General features: G+C 60.4%; 2 protein-coding genes across 8 annotated transcripts in view; one reads left to right on the forward strand and one right to left on the reverse strand.

Moving 5' to 3' along the window:
• The window catches only part of LIMS2 (LIM zinc finger domain containing 2), a 46,285-nt gene that overhangs the window by 25,341 nt on the left and 4,503 nt on the right, over positions 1-16,441 (forward strand). For 5 of the 6 annotated variants that reach the window (XM_037848848.1, XM_037848851.1, XM_037848852.1 and 2 more), the window contains exons 2-4: positions 5,240-5,399; positions 7,943-8,009; positions 8,224-8,344. In XM_037848848.1, the coding sequence (XP_037704776.1) occupies positions 5,240-5,399; positions 7,943-8,009; positions 8,224-8,344 (348 nt within the window). Of the gene's footprint in view, positions 1-5,239; positions 5,400-7,942; positions 8,010-8,223; positions 8,345-11,568; positions 11,680-16,441 lie in introns of those variants that run through there. The other variant, XM_037848853.1, reaches the window with a different exon arrangement.
• GPR17 (G protein-coupled receptor 17) lies at positions 9,948-15,039 on the reverse strand. 2 transcript variants are annotated; one of them, XM_037848855.1, is made up of 2 exons: positions 14,632-15,039; positions 9,948-12,072 (listed from the first exon to the last, which is right to left on the reverse strand). In XM_037848855.1, exon 2 carries the CDS (start codon positions 12,045-12,047, stop codon positions 11,028-11,030), a length of 1,020 nt encoding a protein of 339 aa, XP_037704783.1. In that variant the 5' UTR covers positions 12,048-12,072; positions 14,632-15,039; the 3' UTR covers positions 9,948-11,027. The 2 variants fall into 2 exon arrangements, with proteins under 2 accessions (XP_037704783.1, XP_037704782.1); XM_037848854.1 differs by having other exon boundaries at positions 14,625-15,038.

Raw genomic sequence — 16,441 nt, forward strand, 5'->3', positions numbered from 1 at the left:
GGTCCAGGTGGGTGGGAGGGCTGGGGCATGGCTTTGCTGTGTGGTGCCCCCAGCAGCGGATGGGAGAGAACAGAGCATGCTGTGTGACCCTCTGCAGGTTAGTGACCCTCTCTGTGCTTCGGTTTCTTCATCGGAAACCAGCCAGCCTCCTCCCCAGGCCCTGGCACAGAGAGCCAGCTACCTATTGCTATCAGTGTCGGTGACATGTCACACCAAAGTTGGCTTGTGTTAGTGGTCAAGACGGTGCATTTTGGGGTGCTGGGGAGGGTTGTTGCGGGAGGGGAGCAGGATGGTATGTACTGCCCCGACTTTTGGGTTTGGCTTGCAGGTGGCTCATGGCCTTGTGCTGTGCTCTGTCAAGCTAGGGGTGGGTGTGGGTGTGGGTTGGCACCCTTGGGGGATAACCAGGCTGGAATGCATGAAGGAGGGCTTGGAATGTGCTGCCCCCCACTCATTGTCGTCTAGCCGGGAAAGCCCCAGATTTGCCAGGAAACAATGGCCCTAGTGATCAGCTAGCACCCCGCCTGGCCCTAAGCTCAGGTTGGATGTGCCCACGTCTGCATCCTGCACTTCGTCCCTGGAAGGCTGCAACCTTCTTCCAGGCCCACGGCTGGTGGCTGGGAGTCTCGGGGTTAGAACCCGTGTCTGCAGGAACCCAGGATCTGGCTTGCCTGACTTGGGACCCGGCCTCCCTCTTCTCCTGCAGGAGACAGGTGGCATTGTCTCTGATGGTGCAGTGGCTTGGGTGTCGGGCACACGTGTGACATCTGCCATCCTCTGTCTCTTTGGCCAGTGGGTTAGACTCAGTTCCCAGCACTCCCTCGAGGTTTCCTGAATGGGGTTGGCATGGGGGGCGGCCACAGAGCCTCCCCCGGCTGCTATTCACAGTCTGATGGAGGCAGCATGGGTGGCTGGAGGGTGGCAAAGTACCCAGGCTCGCAACAGCAGGGGGCCTGTCACCACCTCCAGCTTGACGTGCCCCAGAGAGGGCAGCGGCTGTGGGGTGGACCCCCCAAGGGGCCGTGGCTTCCATAGAGGGCCTGGCCGCCCAGAAGCCACGGGCAGGGTAGGGGGCTGTCCCCCTGGAAGCTGGGGGACAAGGGGCCCACTGGCGCGGTCCACAGAAGCCAGTGTCCTGGGGCCGAGGACAGGGTTGGGGGTGCCTGGCTTGGCTGCTGGCCCAGAGAGCTGGGCTTAAGGACGTCGACGGGCCGGGGCTGGGCTGGACTGGGATCCTGTTTTTTGTGTCATTTTCTGAGTCCCTGGAGTAGGGAAGTTCTGAGCCAGAGTCACGGGATTTCCTGTTGATTTCCGGCCTCTCCAAGACCCTCCGGGCCTTGTTGACGAACAGAGGTGGGGAGGACTTCCTCCCAGCCACCTCGGGGGTGTGCGTCGGGAGAGGGGGGCTGCTGGGCTCGGAGAGCTCTCAGGGAAGGAAACGAGGCCTGCGCGGGTGCCGGCAAGGCCCAGCCCTCGATGGCGCTGGTGGGAGCTCAGCCTAGAAACGATGTCTTCAGCAAACCCAAAGCTGCAGGGTTCTTGAAAGAGACAGTGCTGGAGCAGGGAGATCCCTGAATCAGGGAAGTCAGAGTGAAAAGCTCAAGAGGGCAGTTTATGAAGCAATTAGGGGAGTTTCAAGTGGCTGGTTGGCATTGAAGTTCTTCATTACGTGAGAGGGTCTTTCAAAGTGGGGAAGGGGTCCACATTGGTTAGTATAGTACCCTTGAGCACTTTTAAGAGGCTGCCCTACCGGGACAGAAACTGGCTTGTCACTAATGTTGCTAAGCTGTAACTTTATAGTGAAATGTTCCACTTCCTCGGAAAGTCCATCCTTGGTTGATTTTATCTTCTGGAAAGACTCTGCCATATCTCAGAAAGGGGTCTCTTCTGGTAACTCCCAGTGCAGGCGGCTGTCTTATTTTACTTAACACCACCTCGTGGGAACCCGCAGGAGCTGGGAGCCTGGCTGGGTCGAGGCTGCCGGGTGTCAGACTTCCCTTTTGTCTTGTGTCCTCCCCAAGTCCTGCCACCGCCAACGGGGCCCCCTCCTCCTTAACTTTTTTTTAATGCAATTTTATTGAGATATAATCACATAACATACAGTCATTCAAAGTGCACAATCAGTTGTTCACAGAATTGTCATATAGTTGTGCTTGCATCGCCACAATCCAACTTTGAACATTTTCAATACTCCAAAAAATAAAATAAAAATTGAAATAAAAAAGAACATCCAAAACATCCCATTCCCTCATCCCCTCATTGTTCATTTATTTTTTTTTAATATAGTTTAATTGAGATATAGTCACATACCCTACAGTCACCCACAGTGCACAATCAATTAATTATTCACAGCACCATCATACAGTTGTGCATTCATCACCAGAATCAATTTTGGGACCTTTTCTTTACTCCAAAATAAAAATAAAAGCAAAAAAGAACACCTGAATCTTTCCCATCCCCTCCATCCCACTCTGTTCTTCATCTAACTAATTTTTGTCCCCATTTTCCCACTCATCTGTCCATACACTGGATAAAGGGAGTGTGAACTGCAAGGTTTTCACAGCCACACAGTCACACTATGCAATCTACGGTTACACAATTGTCTTCAAGAATCCAGGTCACTGGGTTGCAGTAGGATAGCTTCAGGTATTTCCCTCTAGCCATTCCAACACACGAAAAACTAAAAGGTGATATCTATATAGCACATAGGAATACCCTCCAGAGTGACCTCTCAACTCCGTTTGAAATCTCTCAGCCACTGGACCCTACTTTGCTTCATCTCTCTTCCTCCTTTTGGTCACCTCCAGGCTCACCTCCAGGAGTCGTTCCCCACATTGCCAGGGGGATTCACACCCCTGGGAGTCATGTCCCACGTAGGGGGGAGGGCAGTGAGTTCACCTGCCGAGTGGGCTTAGAGAGAGCCCCTCCTTACCTTTTGAGGCTCTTATAGTCGTAGGTATGAATGCGGGAGGTGGCTTTGGCTCCCGAGTACACCCGAGGCCAGGCCGAGACATGCAGAAGCCCACCGTGCCTGGCAAATCTCGCTGAGGAGGCTGCCCCTGCCACGGGGGGTCCCCCACAGCAGAGAAAAGAAGAAATCCCACCTGCCCACAGCCCACACCAGAGACCTTAGCTCCTTCTGCCCCAGTGCCCCTGGCTCCTTTTCTCTGTCATCGGTCAGGAACCAGGGTCCCCGCCTTGCCATTCCTCTCGTGATTCTGCGGCTGCGAGCGAGGGAACATGCTGGAAGGATAGCCTCGAAGGCGTCACTTGGAGGGCTGCACCCACGGTGGACATGACCAGTCGATGGCGTCCCTCCTCGTTCAGCCTGGAAGTCCTTCTCGGCCCAGCTGCCCAGGGCTGAATGGACCTTAGGGTCTTGGAGGGCTGCGGCGACAATTGGGGTGTCCCAGGTGCCTCCTGGCCACGGTTCTGAGTCCGACACGGCTGCCCCTGGCCAGGTCTCAGGATCGCTGAGCTGCAATGAGTGCGGGGCTGGGTCAGGGTGGATGTTTCCCCTTGGGTTGGATTTGAGCCCCAGTCCTCCCAGAAGGAAGCCTGCCGCTTACCCTGGAGGCAGGCTGCACCTCAAAGAGCCACACTCTGGCCTTCTCCATGGAGGGAGGGTTGCAGGTTTGAGGGGAGCCAGGGATTTGAAGAACCATTGATGTCTGCCTGACCTGGGTTCAAAGCCAGATCCCGTTACCTGCTGGGCGAGCTTGGACAAGTTACTTGCCCTCTCTGAGCCTTGAGGCCACATCTGGAAAACGGCAGTGATGATAGTAGCTTCAGGAGTGCCTCGTGGGTTAAATGAGGGTGCTGAATCAGAGCTGGCACAGGGGGAAGCTGAAGCCCGAGGGACCCTCTGGTGCACTGAGGAAGGGGCAGTAGAGACCCCCTAGCTGATCCTAGTGGCCAGCCAGGGACTGAGTCATTTTTGGGGGCTCACCATGGCCAGACAGCTGGCTGGGGACATTATGTGTATCCTTTCCCCTTCCCACTCACATCCCAATGTGACAGTGGTGGTGAGAGTCCCCCTTTCATGGTGGGGAGTCTGGGCCCGGAGAAGTGACATCACAAGCTTCCTGGTTGAGCCTGGTAGCTCTGACCAGGGGCACGTGCCCTTGGCCTTCCCCTGCCAGGATTTGACCTCCAAGAGGGTACCGGGGGGCTGCAGGGTGTGGTGGGCAGAGAGAGGATGTTGGGGACTGGGGCTTGGGTTTCTCATTTGGGCTTTGTCCCCTCCACAGTGAGACCAGGGAAGGTCCCTGACCGTGTCTACCTGGATGGATCGTTGTTGGGGAGCGCCAAGCCCAGGGCACACAGCGGCAGCAGGGGCGTGTGGGGGCAGCCGGGACTTGGCCTTGAATGCACAGCAGTGGACGAGCCCCCACGGGAGTGCAGGGCCCCCACCATGGCAAGATGAGCTCTTCATTTTCCCCACCCCAAAAAAGCACACCGTGATGGTCAAGGCCAGGCCAGGCCAGCGCCCTGCCGTTTGCCGCCTGTTCCTGTTTGCTAAAGCTGCCGTTATGCAAAACACCAGAATTGGAGTGGCTTTTATACAGGGCATTTATTAGGTTACAAATCTACAGTTCTAAGGCCATAAAAGAGTCCAAACTAAAGCATCAACAGGAGGATGCCTTCACTGAAGAAAGGCCGATGGTGTCTGGAACACCTCTGTCAGCTGGGAAGGCACGTGGCTGGTGTCTGCTGGTCTTTTGCTCCCAGGTTCTGGTCTCAAAATGGCTTTCTCCAAAATGTCTCTGGGATTCTGTTTCTCTTAGCTTCTCACTCTCAGCTCCGGTGCATCTTTGCTTGTTCTCCCAGGGCGTTTCTCTCTAAGCATCTGGGGATCCTCTGTTGGCTTCTCTGGGGCAAACTCTGGGCTTCATCTCTTAGCTTAGCATCTCCAAACATCTTTCTGTCTGAATCTCCAAGCGTCTGGGTCTGTGTCAGCCCCTGAGCACTCTTAAACGACTCCAGTAAACTAATCAAGACCTACATTGAATGGGCAGAGTCATATCTTGATGGAAATAGTCTAATCAAAAGGTCTCACTCACAGTTGGGTGTGTCACACCTCCATGGAAACAACCTAATTAAAAGGTCCCACCCAAAACAAGTCTTCACCCACAAGGTTGGATTAAAGAACACAGTCTTTCCTGGGATACCTAATAGTTTCAAAGGTGCCCACTAGCCCCAGGCCCTGACCTTCTGTTCCTTCTCTATCCCCTTCCAGCAACATGTCTAACGCCTTGGCCAACGCTGTGTGCCAGCGCTGCCAGGCCCGCTTCGCCCCCGCCGAGAGGATCGTCAACAGCAACGGGGAGCTGTACCATGAGCACTGCTTCGTGTGTGCGCAGTGCTTCCGGCAGTTTCCCGAGGGCCTCTTCTACGAGGTGAGGACGCCCGGCCCGAGGGGGCCCAGCTCTGCCTCCCGCCCCTCAGAGTCGCACAGCTCTGTGGGTAGCTTAGGGGTTGTCAGGTGAGGCACCGGGGCCGGGGAAGGCCCCGCAGAGGGGGTTGCATGTTGGCAGGCCTGCAGGTGCAGGGGATGGGCGACTCGCGTTTCTGCAGGAAGAGCGTTTTGCAGAGGGCACGGCTCGTGCAGAGGTCCTGGGGTGGCAGCGGGCTGGGGTGTCTGAGGAGTGGCCAGGAGGCCAGTGTGATCGAAGCAGAGGAGATGCAGGGGTGGGGGTGCAGGGGAGGGTATGGACCATGGCGGGGCCTATGCACCCCCTCCTCTTTTTTTTTTGAGGTTTGGACATATTTATTGAAACACACAGGGCATTAGCAGAGAACCCAACTGGTAGTGTATTACATCTTGCCACTATCTTGAATGTATCATTTAAACATTAGATTATTTCATAGCTCAGCCTTTGGCCAAAAAAAATCAAAGGAGAGTCATTTAGTACATTTTTGAAAGATAACAAAGAATCAGATTCTGAACCTGAAAAAGATGAAGTCACTGAATTAAACAGCAGCGATCCCTGCCGATCTAGAACCCCCTCGTGTTGAGGATCGAGACGTCTGCGGAGCTAGTCATGTGTGGCAGTGGACAGAAGAGACGGGGGCTGGCACATCCCTGCAAGCTGGGGGCAGAGCTGGCAGGACAGGTGGGCACGTCCCAGGGGCGGGGACGGCCGAGAGCTGCCCAGTGGGCCGTGAGGCAGGCGGATGGCCCTGGTGGTCCCTTCTCTGTCTCTACCACACACTCTGTAGTTTTAGGAGACGGCTGAGGCCTGACAGCCGGACTGTGGGTAGCCTTGGCAGGGGATCCCCTGAGAAGGCAGGTGGGGCCCCCTGTTGGTGGTTGGGGTAAGGTGGGTACGGGGCCGTGGGACTGGGGTCCGAGGTGGGTGCAGGGCTCCCTGGGTTCCTTGGGGATTGCAAACTGAACCACTCCACACGTCTCCACTACACTCAGCTCCACTGATGGGTCAGCACTCCCTCTGCAGCCTGAGCAGGAGAGTGAGCAGGGGGTCACTCCATGGCCTTACGTTGAAAAGGGTCGCTCTGGTGGCCGGGATAGACCGGAAGGGGGCAGAGGCTGGAGGCTGGGCAGGAGGCCATCACCATAACCCCGAGAAAGGCAGAGCAGCCTGGCCCGCCTGCGTGGGCTCTTGGGGGCAGCAGATGTGTTCCATTGGCTGGCGAGCCTCTTGTTGGAACAGTCATTATTGAAAACTCAACGATATACACTTACAGCCAAATGCATTACATTAAGGAACGATGCAAATTCTCAAACTCGCCCCCTCCCGATTATTTTATGACATTTGCGATTATTCAGTCTCCCGAGGTTATTCACATCCAGTGTGCCTGGGGTGGAGCACCATGTAATGGTGGCTATCGTGAATTTCTTGCGACCTCCACATCAGGCATGTCGATAGCTTGAAACTGGCCACGAAGGGGGTATTTTCAGCTTAGAAACCGGCAAATGCTGTAAATGAGCCCCTTACCCCCCACCCAGCACCGCTGGAGGTTGCCCTGGGCACGGTGGCAGGTGCCGGGGGTGTTGGGATTGGCTGACGGGCGACGTGTGTGTGATCCGCCCGCAGAGCGGCTGTTTCCCACGGTGCTGTCTCGCCCCCTGAGAAGGGCCGGCCCACCCAGAGGCAGGGAGAGGGGTGGGCAGGGTCCCTGGGGGTGGCCATGTGGCAAGAACGAAGCGTGGGACACAGAGGGTCCTCAGGCAAGAGTTGCTGAATAGTTTCACGCCTGATGCCACTACAGGTTGCTGTGTCCATCTGTCTCTCGCTGCAGCCAGGAGGATATTCATTTTTCAAAAAGGAAAATAAAATTTTCAGTGGAGAGGAAGGCAGGGGCAGGCTTTGGCCGTGCGTGGGGCTGCGGCTGGGACCCTCTCTGCCTGGGCGGGGACGGCGGCTGTCCAGCTGGCACCCTCACTAGCTCCGGCTGGCCGCAGGACTTGTATCTCCTCCCATGGGCACCCCCCACCCTTCCTGTACCCTCTGGGGGGAGCTGGGCTTCTCAGAGAAGCCCCTCAGGGAGCAGCTCCAAGAGACACACGGAGTTCAAAGTTGATCTCTTCCCCCCCCCCCCAGCTAAACACCCACCCACCTGCTATCAGGAACCACGGCCGAGGTCTCTGGCATACAGCCCTGGCCGTGGGGGCCTGGTTGTGCTGCACCCCCCCAGCTCGTAGCCTTCTAACCCGGTTCTCTGTCTTTGCACTCCTGCCACGTCCTACGGGCCAACCCCTCCTGTCTCCAGGCCTTGAACCCTCTCAGTATCCCCCAACGCCTGCTGTCTTTCAACTCTGTGCCACCTCCTCCAGGAAGCCCTCCTGGGGGTGCCCCCCCACCTGCTTCCTACAGTGGTAGCAGATGCATAAAGGGGGTTCTCGCCCAGCCTCCTGGAGGGCAGGCCCCGGGGCTGACGGGCGGCTTCCTTGTCCTTTCTCTTCCGGCCCCCTTTGCAGTTCGAAGGCCGGAAATACTGCGAACACGACTTCCAGATGCTGTTTGCTCCATGCTGCGGTGCCTGTGGTAAGGGCTGGGGTTAGCCCCTGGCCTGCCCTGCCGGGACGAGGGAGGGGGCGGGCAGGGCCCCGGGGCGCACCAAGGTCCCATGCTTGGGGCAGGGAGCCCTTGGAGCCAGGCAGGTGGGCTCTGGGATGGAGCCCGAGGTCGGGCAGGGGCTGGCGAACACGAGGCGGCCATGCCAGGAGGGCCCTCTCCTCTCCTCGTCTCTCCTCTCCAGGCGAGTTCATCATCGGCCGCGTCATCAAAGCCATGGGCAACAACTGGCACCCCGGGTGCTTCCGCTGCGAGCTCTGCGATGTGGAGCTGGCTGACCTGGGCTTCGTGAAGAACGCGGGCAGGTGAGCTGGGCGTCCGGGCTGGGAGGTGGCCGCGTGGCTGCTGCTTGCAGCCAGGCTCCAGGACTGGGCGGCCTGCAGGAGCCGAGCCGTGGTGGGCAGGAGAAGGAGCTTTGAGTTCACACCCACCTGGCCGTCCTGCCGGCACCCACGTGGCTGAATGCTGCTGGAGAAAAACCACTTGACAAGGCTGGCTGAACTTACTCTAAATTCACAGGCTGCATGGGCACTTGGCGCTAGGTCTCCTTAGCTGGGTTCATTTCCCACCTTCCAAGAAGGCTGGCTCTTTTCCCCTCGGCCCCCTCCTGCCCCTGTCCTCACTTTGCAAGCTCTCGGGGTGCCCCTGCTCCACCCCACCCACTCTCCCCTCCCCTCCACGATGGAGGTGCCTCTCCAAGCCCAGCTCACCCCCTCGGGCCTCCTTAAGGGCTTGTGGCTCCAGGTTGCTCTCTCTCTCCCCCTCTCCAAAGAACCAGGCCCTGGGAGTCCTCCCGAGCTGTCCTCCCTCTGCAGGGCAGCTGCCTCCTCCCTGCCTGCCTCCCCTCACCCCAGTCTGGTTGGGGTTCCAGTGACCTTCGTGTTGGCAGCCCATGGCCCTCAGGCCTCTCCTGACCTCTCAGCCACTTTCCTCACCACCTGTCCCCCTGCTCTTGGCTCCTGGGACCCTGTGCTCCCCCACATCCTCCCTTTTCCCTCAGGCTGCTCCTGCTCAGTCTCGAAAGGTTGGGGTCTTCTGGGGCTCTGTCTTTGGGCATCACCCCTGCCCTTGGGGACAGAGTCCCAGGGTTTTAAATGGTACGAGTGGGCTGCACGACATCAGATCTCTACCTCCACCCTGGACCTCCGCCTGGCCTCTCAGCCACCCACGTGCCCCCGTCACCCGGTGTCCCACGGGCATCTCAACATGCCCCACCTGAGCTCTGCGCTTTGCCTTTCCCCTCCGCTGACCCCGGTCTGCCTCTCTGGTGGTCTCTCTGTGCCCACCTCACTGCAAGTCAGAGACCTCACGTCAGCCCAGCTCCCTGCCTCCCCGCCTCCCTCCCCACAGCGGCCCGCCAGCCTGCCGTCCTCCCCATCCCCGCTCTCTGTCCTCGCTGAGCACCCCGCCATCTCCGTTCTCTGCCGCGGCCCCTCCACGATGCCTTCTCAGTGCTGCCCCAGGAGCGGCACAGGGAGGCCCTGTGATCTCGGTACCTCCAGCGCCTGGCCTGGCCCCTGACCCCAGCAGGAGCCCGGGTATTAGCTGTCTAGGGTTTCCGAGGACGTGGGGAGCAGAAGGATGCCGTGGTGAGGCCGGGGGACAGCACTGGGGGGCCTGGGTGCTGAGTGGCTGCATCACCCCAGCTTGGGGGTCCTGCCTACTTGCGGAGCTGTGGCTTACAAAAGGCCACCTGCCCCCAGGGCTGGGTGGGAAAATCTTCCAGGGGCTGGAAGTGCTTGGGACAGTAAGATGGGATAGGAAAATGAAGTATGGCTATGATGGAAAGGGGCAGGGTGCCAGCCGGAGTGGGCCATCTCTCCAAGTGCCAGGTGGGCCTTTGCACCTGGCTGTGCAGAATTTCAGAGTCTGCATGGTGCAGAGAAGGTGCTGCATGGGGGTGGGTGGGTGGGGGGAGGGCATCAAGATGTGGGGTGGGGAGAGAGAGAGAGAGACAACCCCTGCACCCTGCCACCTTCCCACCAGTTTGCCATTCTTAGGTTGAATGGAGGAGGCATTCTGGGAAGGCTGTTATGTTAACCAAACATAGCACAAATTTGCAGGCCTAAAACTACAGTTATGTTTATGATCAGTATAAACAAGTACAAAAAAGGACGTGCGAGGGAGATACATGCCAGCCGCGGATGATGTGGCTCACACGTGGCCAGCCATGGCTGCCAGGGGCCCTCGGGGGGGGTGGGGGCAAGGACGTGCCCTGCCCAGTTGGAGTGGTGGGGACGGCTTCCCACGCCAGGGCCTGGCTCGCCGCCCGGCTCAGGCAGTGACACAGCTCAAGTCCCCGGGACTGCCCACTGACGCCATCCGCTTGACCAGGGCTGGGGAGGGATGGGCACCGGCAGAGAAGTTCCGGGGACACCAGGCCCCACAGGAGGTGCCTCTTCAGTTGTGCATCTGGGGCAGGGGGACAGGGACTGTGGACCCGTCTCTGAGCTTACCTGCCCTGCTGAGTAATGTGCATTATTATCCATCAACCAGCGTTATAATCCATGGCCCCCTGGCAAAGCCGCCTCAAAGGGATCTCAAGCCACACTGCATTTCGAGAGAAATATTCAGGACCCTCTGCCCAGTTTCCCTATTGTCCCTGCTCCCGGGTCATTTCCAGGCCCCTCCCGGGCTTTCCGCCTTGCCTTTCTGTAGTGGGGAGGAGATGGGGAGCTTCGCAGGCTGTGCTCAGAAAGAAGGACTCGTTCAAAAGATGTCCTGGCCTCTGCACCCATCCCCTGCCCGCGGCCAATGCATGCTCCGTGCAGAGGGACGTGGCCCAGGGGGCACGCCGTCAGTTCTCCCTTTTGAGGGATTTGAACCTTGGCAAGGGTGGGATGTGACCAGGGCAAGGGCCTTGGCGTCGGAGCTGGTGACCTGCCGAGACGGCTGGTGGTGGCTGGGGGAGAAGGCGGCCTCCTCCTTCGTGTGTGTGTCCGGGTGGTCTGCTCCTTCCGGGCCACCCCGCGGTCCTGTCCCGGGCCCTCACAGCTCCGACTTGGCGCTCAGCGAGCTCTCGTTGGTTTTCCCTTCGGCGCTGGGGGGCGGCCCCGTGAGCCTCCGGCCGCAGAGCAGGTTGCACAGGCCCTCGCGGAACTTCTCGGCCACGAAGAAGTACATGACGGGGTCGAGGGCGCCGTTGAGGCTGGCGAGGCAGGAGGTGACGCGGTTGCCCAGGGCCAGCAGGCGCTGGGTGGCACAGGAGGCCCGGCCGCCGTGCAGGTGCAGCACGTAGACGGAGCGGTTGACGTGGTAGGGCACGAAGCAGACCAGGAAGATGGCGAGCACCACGGCGATCATGCGCACCGCCTTGCCCTTGAGGCGCTGCTCGACGCGCGGCCCCTGCCGCAGGCTGCGGATGATCAGCAGGTAGCAGGTGACCGTGACGACGAACGGGAAGGTGAAGGCCACCGCCAGCGACACCAGGGCGTGCCGGGAGGCCCTCTCCCGGTAGAGCTGCAGGCAGACGACCGTGCGGTTGGTCTGCACCGTCTGAGGGCTGGCCAGCAGCGGGGCCATGGCCACGGCCACCACCACCCAGAGGAAGGCGCAGGCCAGGTGGGCGTAGAGCGGCCTGCGCAGCCGGAGCGACCTGACGGGGTGCACGATGGCCAGGAAGCGGTCAGCGCTGATGCAGGTGAGGAAGTAGATGCTGGCGTACATGTTCAGGTAGAAGAGGAAGCCGGTGAGCCGGCACGGGATCTCCCCGAACGGCCAGTGGTTCCCCGAGAAGTGGTAGACGAGGCGGGTGGGCAGCACCAGCACACAGGACAGGTCGGCCAGGGCCAGGTGCATCAGGAACACGTTGGCCGGGCTGCCCGCCTTGTGGTCCCAGACGAAAAGCCACAGGGCCAGGGCGTTGCCAACGAAGGCCAGGATGAAGTCCAGGAGGTAGAAGGAGGCGAAAAGGACGTTCTCCAGTGGCGTCTCCCGGCCGCATTGCTCGGCGCTGCCCGGCGAGGAGTTGGCGAGCAGGCCTGGAGGGGCCGTCTCCAGCCCGTTCATTCTGTGGCTGGAGCCTGGGACCAGCCTGGAGGGAGCAAGCGGGGTGACAGGGAGCCGGGGCCAGCTCAGCACCCCACTGGGGCCCTCTGTCCTGTCTGTGGCAGCCCCCCACCCGCACCCACCCCTGCCGGCCCCTCCAGCTCGGGTAAGACCCCCAATGCCTTCAGGATCTCCCCACCCCTCGCCGAGGCATTGGCTGTGCCCATTCCCGGGTTCCCAGGTGACCACGGATGGCACGTCCTGTGTCTCTTTCGGGTGGGTGAGTGTCAGGGGCATCCTGAACTTGGGCAAAAAGCCAAAAAGAAAACCAGGGCTTGGAGCTTGCTTTGGGGTGCTGGCTGGGGCCGGCTTTCCCTCTGAGATCCGTGGTTCTGGAATCCCCCCACCCCGTGTCAAGTCCACACACTCAGAGGCCTGGGGGTGGGAGAACAGGATTGGAGCCCCATGGGTCTGTGGCTTGGGGTGGTGGGAGGGGCTCTGGGTGGTGGCAGGGGTGGAGGGAGGGCCCCCATTGTCTGCTCTGCCTACAGTGGTGCTAGCAGAATGGTGGGCAAGTAACACATGCACCCTGCCCCCCGTGGCCCCCCGTGGGTGGCTTGTCTACCTATCTCTGTAGCTTTGAACCTGGCCAGGTGAACTGTGCTCCCCCAGGTCCCAGGACCCTCCCCGAGTTGCCTCCTGGGCAGGTGTTAGCCACCTGACACCAGCTCCCTGCTCTCTGCTTCTGTCCTGTGGCCCCCGGCCCCTGACACCCGGAGACCCCATTAGGAATGTGGCCATCAGGATCCAGGACTCCTGTGCTTTCTGAGCATTTGGGGACATTTGGGCGGTGAAGGCAGTCTAACAGCCGAGGGCCGATTCCCCTCCCAGAGGGCAAGAGCCGTCCTCCCCAGAGGGGAGCAGAATTTCCCACCCACAGATCTGCTCTGCTCACCAGTGAGGGGCTAAGCTCAGAGCCTGCTGGTTGTGCTCAGAGGCCATTGACCTCCGGGGAGCCCCAGTTCAGGTGGGGTGCTCCCTGCCCTCTCCCCGAGGGAGTCACTGATTCCGGTTTTGTTTTTAGTCAAATAAAGACACCTAAGAAGAGGAGGGAGAGTTCCTTCCTGGGTGCTGTGGGCCCGGAATGGCTGGGGGGTGAGCAGGGAGGGTGGGACGGCGGGGACCAAGCAGTCTGCACCCCGACTGCAGCAGCCTCTGCCTTCTGGCTCCCCGGTGGCTGCTAACAGGCTTCTGGGCTCTTCTTTGTGGCCAGACTGGCAGGAGACAGATGCTGTGCGCCCTGCCTTTCCCTGGCAGCTGGGAGACAGGGGCCAGGCCCAGGGGTGGGGAGGGGCCGTGGAGGGGCTGAGCTGCGTGCCCCCAACCTGGCGGCCCCTCCAGGAGGGCAGCTCACAAGCCCTGACTGCTGGCTCACAGTCCTGAAAGGGAGGAACCAATAGCCCCATTTTGCAGAAGAGGAAACTGAGGCTGAGGGCAGGGGTGCTGGAATTGGAGGTCAGATCTGGGAGAGCGGCACCTCCCAGGACACCCCCCCCAACCCCTTGACTCCGAGAGCTGACGGGGGGCCCTTTACCCACAGCTAGGTTCAGCTCCTTCACACCGGAGTTGCCTCCCAGGCTCAGCAACTTGGTACTGAGACTGGCCACGTCCTTTGCAGGACCTCGTGCACCCCTTGTTCAACAAGTAAGAATTCCAGGGGGCAACAGCATGGCATTCAGCTGAACTGGGGGGCCCTGGATGCCCAGGTCCCCCCCGGGGAAGCCATCGGGTAACGGCGCTTCCCCTTTAGCGAGGGTCCCCGCTGGAACCACTGGAGACGCGGCGGGGGTGGCCGTGGGTGCTGTGCCCAGCCCGCAGCCTCCGTGCCAGCCCAGTGACGGCACCGTGTGCTCCCGGGGTGGCCACTCTTGTTGGGGGATGGCGTTCCAGCTCGTTTCTAGTTGGTCAAGGTTTCTTTTATTCTGTTTCTCTACCTCTCCCCCAGTTAACGAATTTTGTTGTTGGTGTTGGAGATGTGGGTCTGAAACAGGCTGCTGGTCACTCTGGTGACTTCCTCTTAGAAAACACAGGCCTAAAATTGCTCTGGTCCCTGGGCTTTCCACTGGTGGTGCCTGGGGCAGAGTTGGGGGGCCCAGGGGTGTGGGCCGTGTCTTGGGTCTCTGTGGATGAGACGGGTGGGTGGGCCGTTGCCCCAGGGGCTCATGGTGGTAGTGCTGGGTGGCCGGGTGGTGGTCTCCCTCTGCCTCAAGTCTAGACCTTCCTCTCCTCCTCCCCCTGCCTCTGCCCCCCAGCGTGACCTCTTGTCCCCAGCAGATTCCTTCCTCCTGCACCTGCCCGGGCCAAGGTGGCCGAGGGGACGGCAGCAGGGCCGTCCCCACCTGCTGTGTTGCGGGTGAATCATCTCCAGCCTCCCCCAGCCCCAGGCTCTGGGGACAGGGTGGCCTCCTTTGTGGGGTCTTCTCCACCCACGGCCCCTGCAGCCATCACAGAGGAGGCAGCTTGGGGACAAGGGGACAACTGAAGACCCCCGCTCCCCGGGGCCTCCCCACCGAGCTGTCCCACCGCCGTCACCCTTACCGCTCACCGTCGTCAGGTCCGGGCGGACAGGGAGGTGACCGGGCCGAGGGGTGGCGGGTGAGCTGGAGCCAGGGGTGGGGGGCCGCCGGCGGTGGGCTCCGAGCAGCCGTGGATGGGAGGCTGCTATTTAAGCAGAGGAGGGAGGTGGCGGCCCCCCCGGCCCTGAAAGGCCGCTTGGTTCCTGAGGGGTCCCTTGTGTGGCTGCGTCTGCTGCCCAAGGCCGTGAATGTCCCAGTGTCCCCCTCCTCCCACCCCACCCCTGCAGCCCCACAGAGGCCGAGTGTGACCGTCCTCTCGTGGGCGAGGGCCGGGCCGGGGGGCTCTGCTGGCGTTGACGGACAACTGGGGGCCTGGAGGGGCTGGCGGCCATGGCAACAGGGACAGCGGCGGGGTCCTGTGAAGGGACCCGGTGGGGGGCGGGATGAGAGAGGAGCCTTTCAGGAGCCCGGCTGCAGGGGCCTTGTGTCCTGCCCCGGATAATGAGGCCCTGCTCAGGCGGCAGAATAAATCGCGGCCTTTATCTCCACGGAGCCCAGCTGCAGGCCGCCTCATAATGGGGTGCTGTCTGGGCCCGTGGGGACGCCGCTCGCCCGGGTGGCCCGGCCCGTGCCCCTGCTCCTCCCGAGGGGTTGTGAAGGGGGTGGCTGCTGCCCGCTGGCCTCGGGAGGCTGCCTGGACCCCCGGGGGTGGCCCGTGGCCGGGGGTCTTTGGGTGTCTGCAGGGTCCACTCCTGAGACTGTGAGAGCAGAGCTTTCCCCACATGATCCCTCAGGCCTGTTGGGGGAAGCCCGGTCACCAGCTCTAGTTTCAGGAGACTTTGAGATTTTAAGTTAAAACGTTAAAATAATGTCCGTGCTGCATTGGTGGGGGGGTGCTACCTACAACATCCTAACTCCCCGCCCCGACACACACACAGCCCTGTGCAGTTGGGATCATCACCGACGGGGAAACCGAGGCTCAGAGAGGTTAAGTAACTTGTCCAATGACCAACAGCCAGGAAGCGGCAGAGCCAGGGTTGTCACTCCCAAACTTGAGTTTTTGGTTGGTTGGGTGGGTGTATTTTTTGTATTCTTTTTTTCTTTCTTAGGTTTCATTTTAATTCTCCCTGGAAAAAATTTCATAAGGTAGCCTTTAGATCTGGTGACGAGAAAATGTTTCCCATCTGGGGTTCCCCCAGGAAAGACGATGCTTCTGTTCTGTCTCCCCTGGAAGCCAGTGGGGTGTGTGGGGTGTGTGGGGTGCGATGTATGTACAGGAATGGGGTGCCACAGGTGTGCAGGGGGCGTGGATTTCTGCAGCACTGAGATGTTACTCCATGTGGGCTGCATGCTGTGCTAACACTAGGGAGGGATTATCTGATGTGGGGATCGGGGCACAAATGTGCCTGTGGCTGGTGACAAGGTGTGGAGGGGTCAGCGACAGTGAGGGGGCGGGCGGGGCGGCCGAGAGCCTGGGCTGGGGTGGGGGACACTGGGCGAGAGTCTTGGCCCTGGTCTAGGCCTGGCCACGCCATCCGGGGAGGTGACCCTGCCCCGTCCCTCACCCAGTCACTTGCTCATGCGTGGACTCTGCACGCTCACCCCGGCCAGCCGTGCGGGCACACGGGGTCCTGCGGAGGCCAGGCTGGGCGAACGGAAAGCAGGGTCAGCAGGCTGCAGCCCAGAGCCCAAGGGGAGGGGGCAGGTTGGAGCACGGCCGTTGGGAATCTGCCCACCATCCCCTGGTTGGGGGGTGTCGAGTCGGACTTAGGTGGACGCCCCTGTAAAGAGGCCCTGGAGATCGGGGAGCTGCGGAGGATGCAGGGATGGTGCCCTGCG

This window comes from Choloepus didactylus, chromosome 9 (assembly GCF_015220235.1).
Source record: "Choloepus didactylus isolate mChoDid1 chromosome 9, mChoDid1.pri, whole genome shotgun sequence".
NCBI classification, from domain to species: Eukaryota; Metazoa; Chordata; class Mammalia; order Pilosa; family Megalonychidae; genus Choloepus; species Choloepus didactylus.

Coding starts and splice junctions, on each gene's coding strand:
- GPR17 (XM_037848855.1), bottom strand. CDS start 12,047: ATGAACGGGCTGGAGACGGCCCCTCCAGGCCTGCTCGCCAACTCCTCG.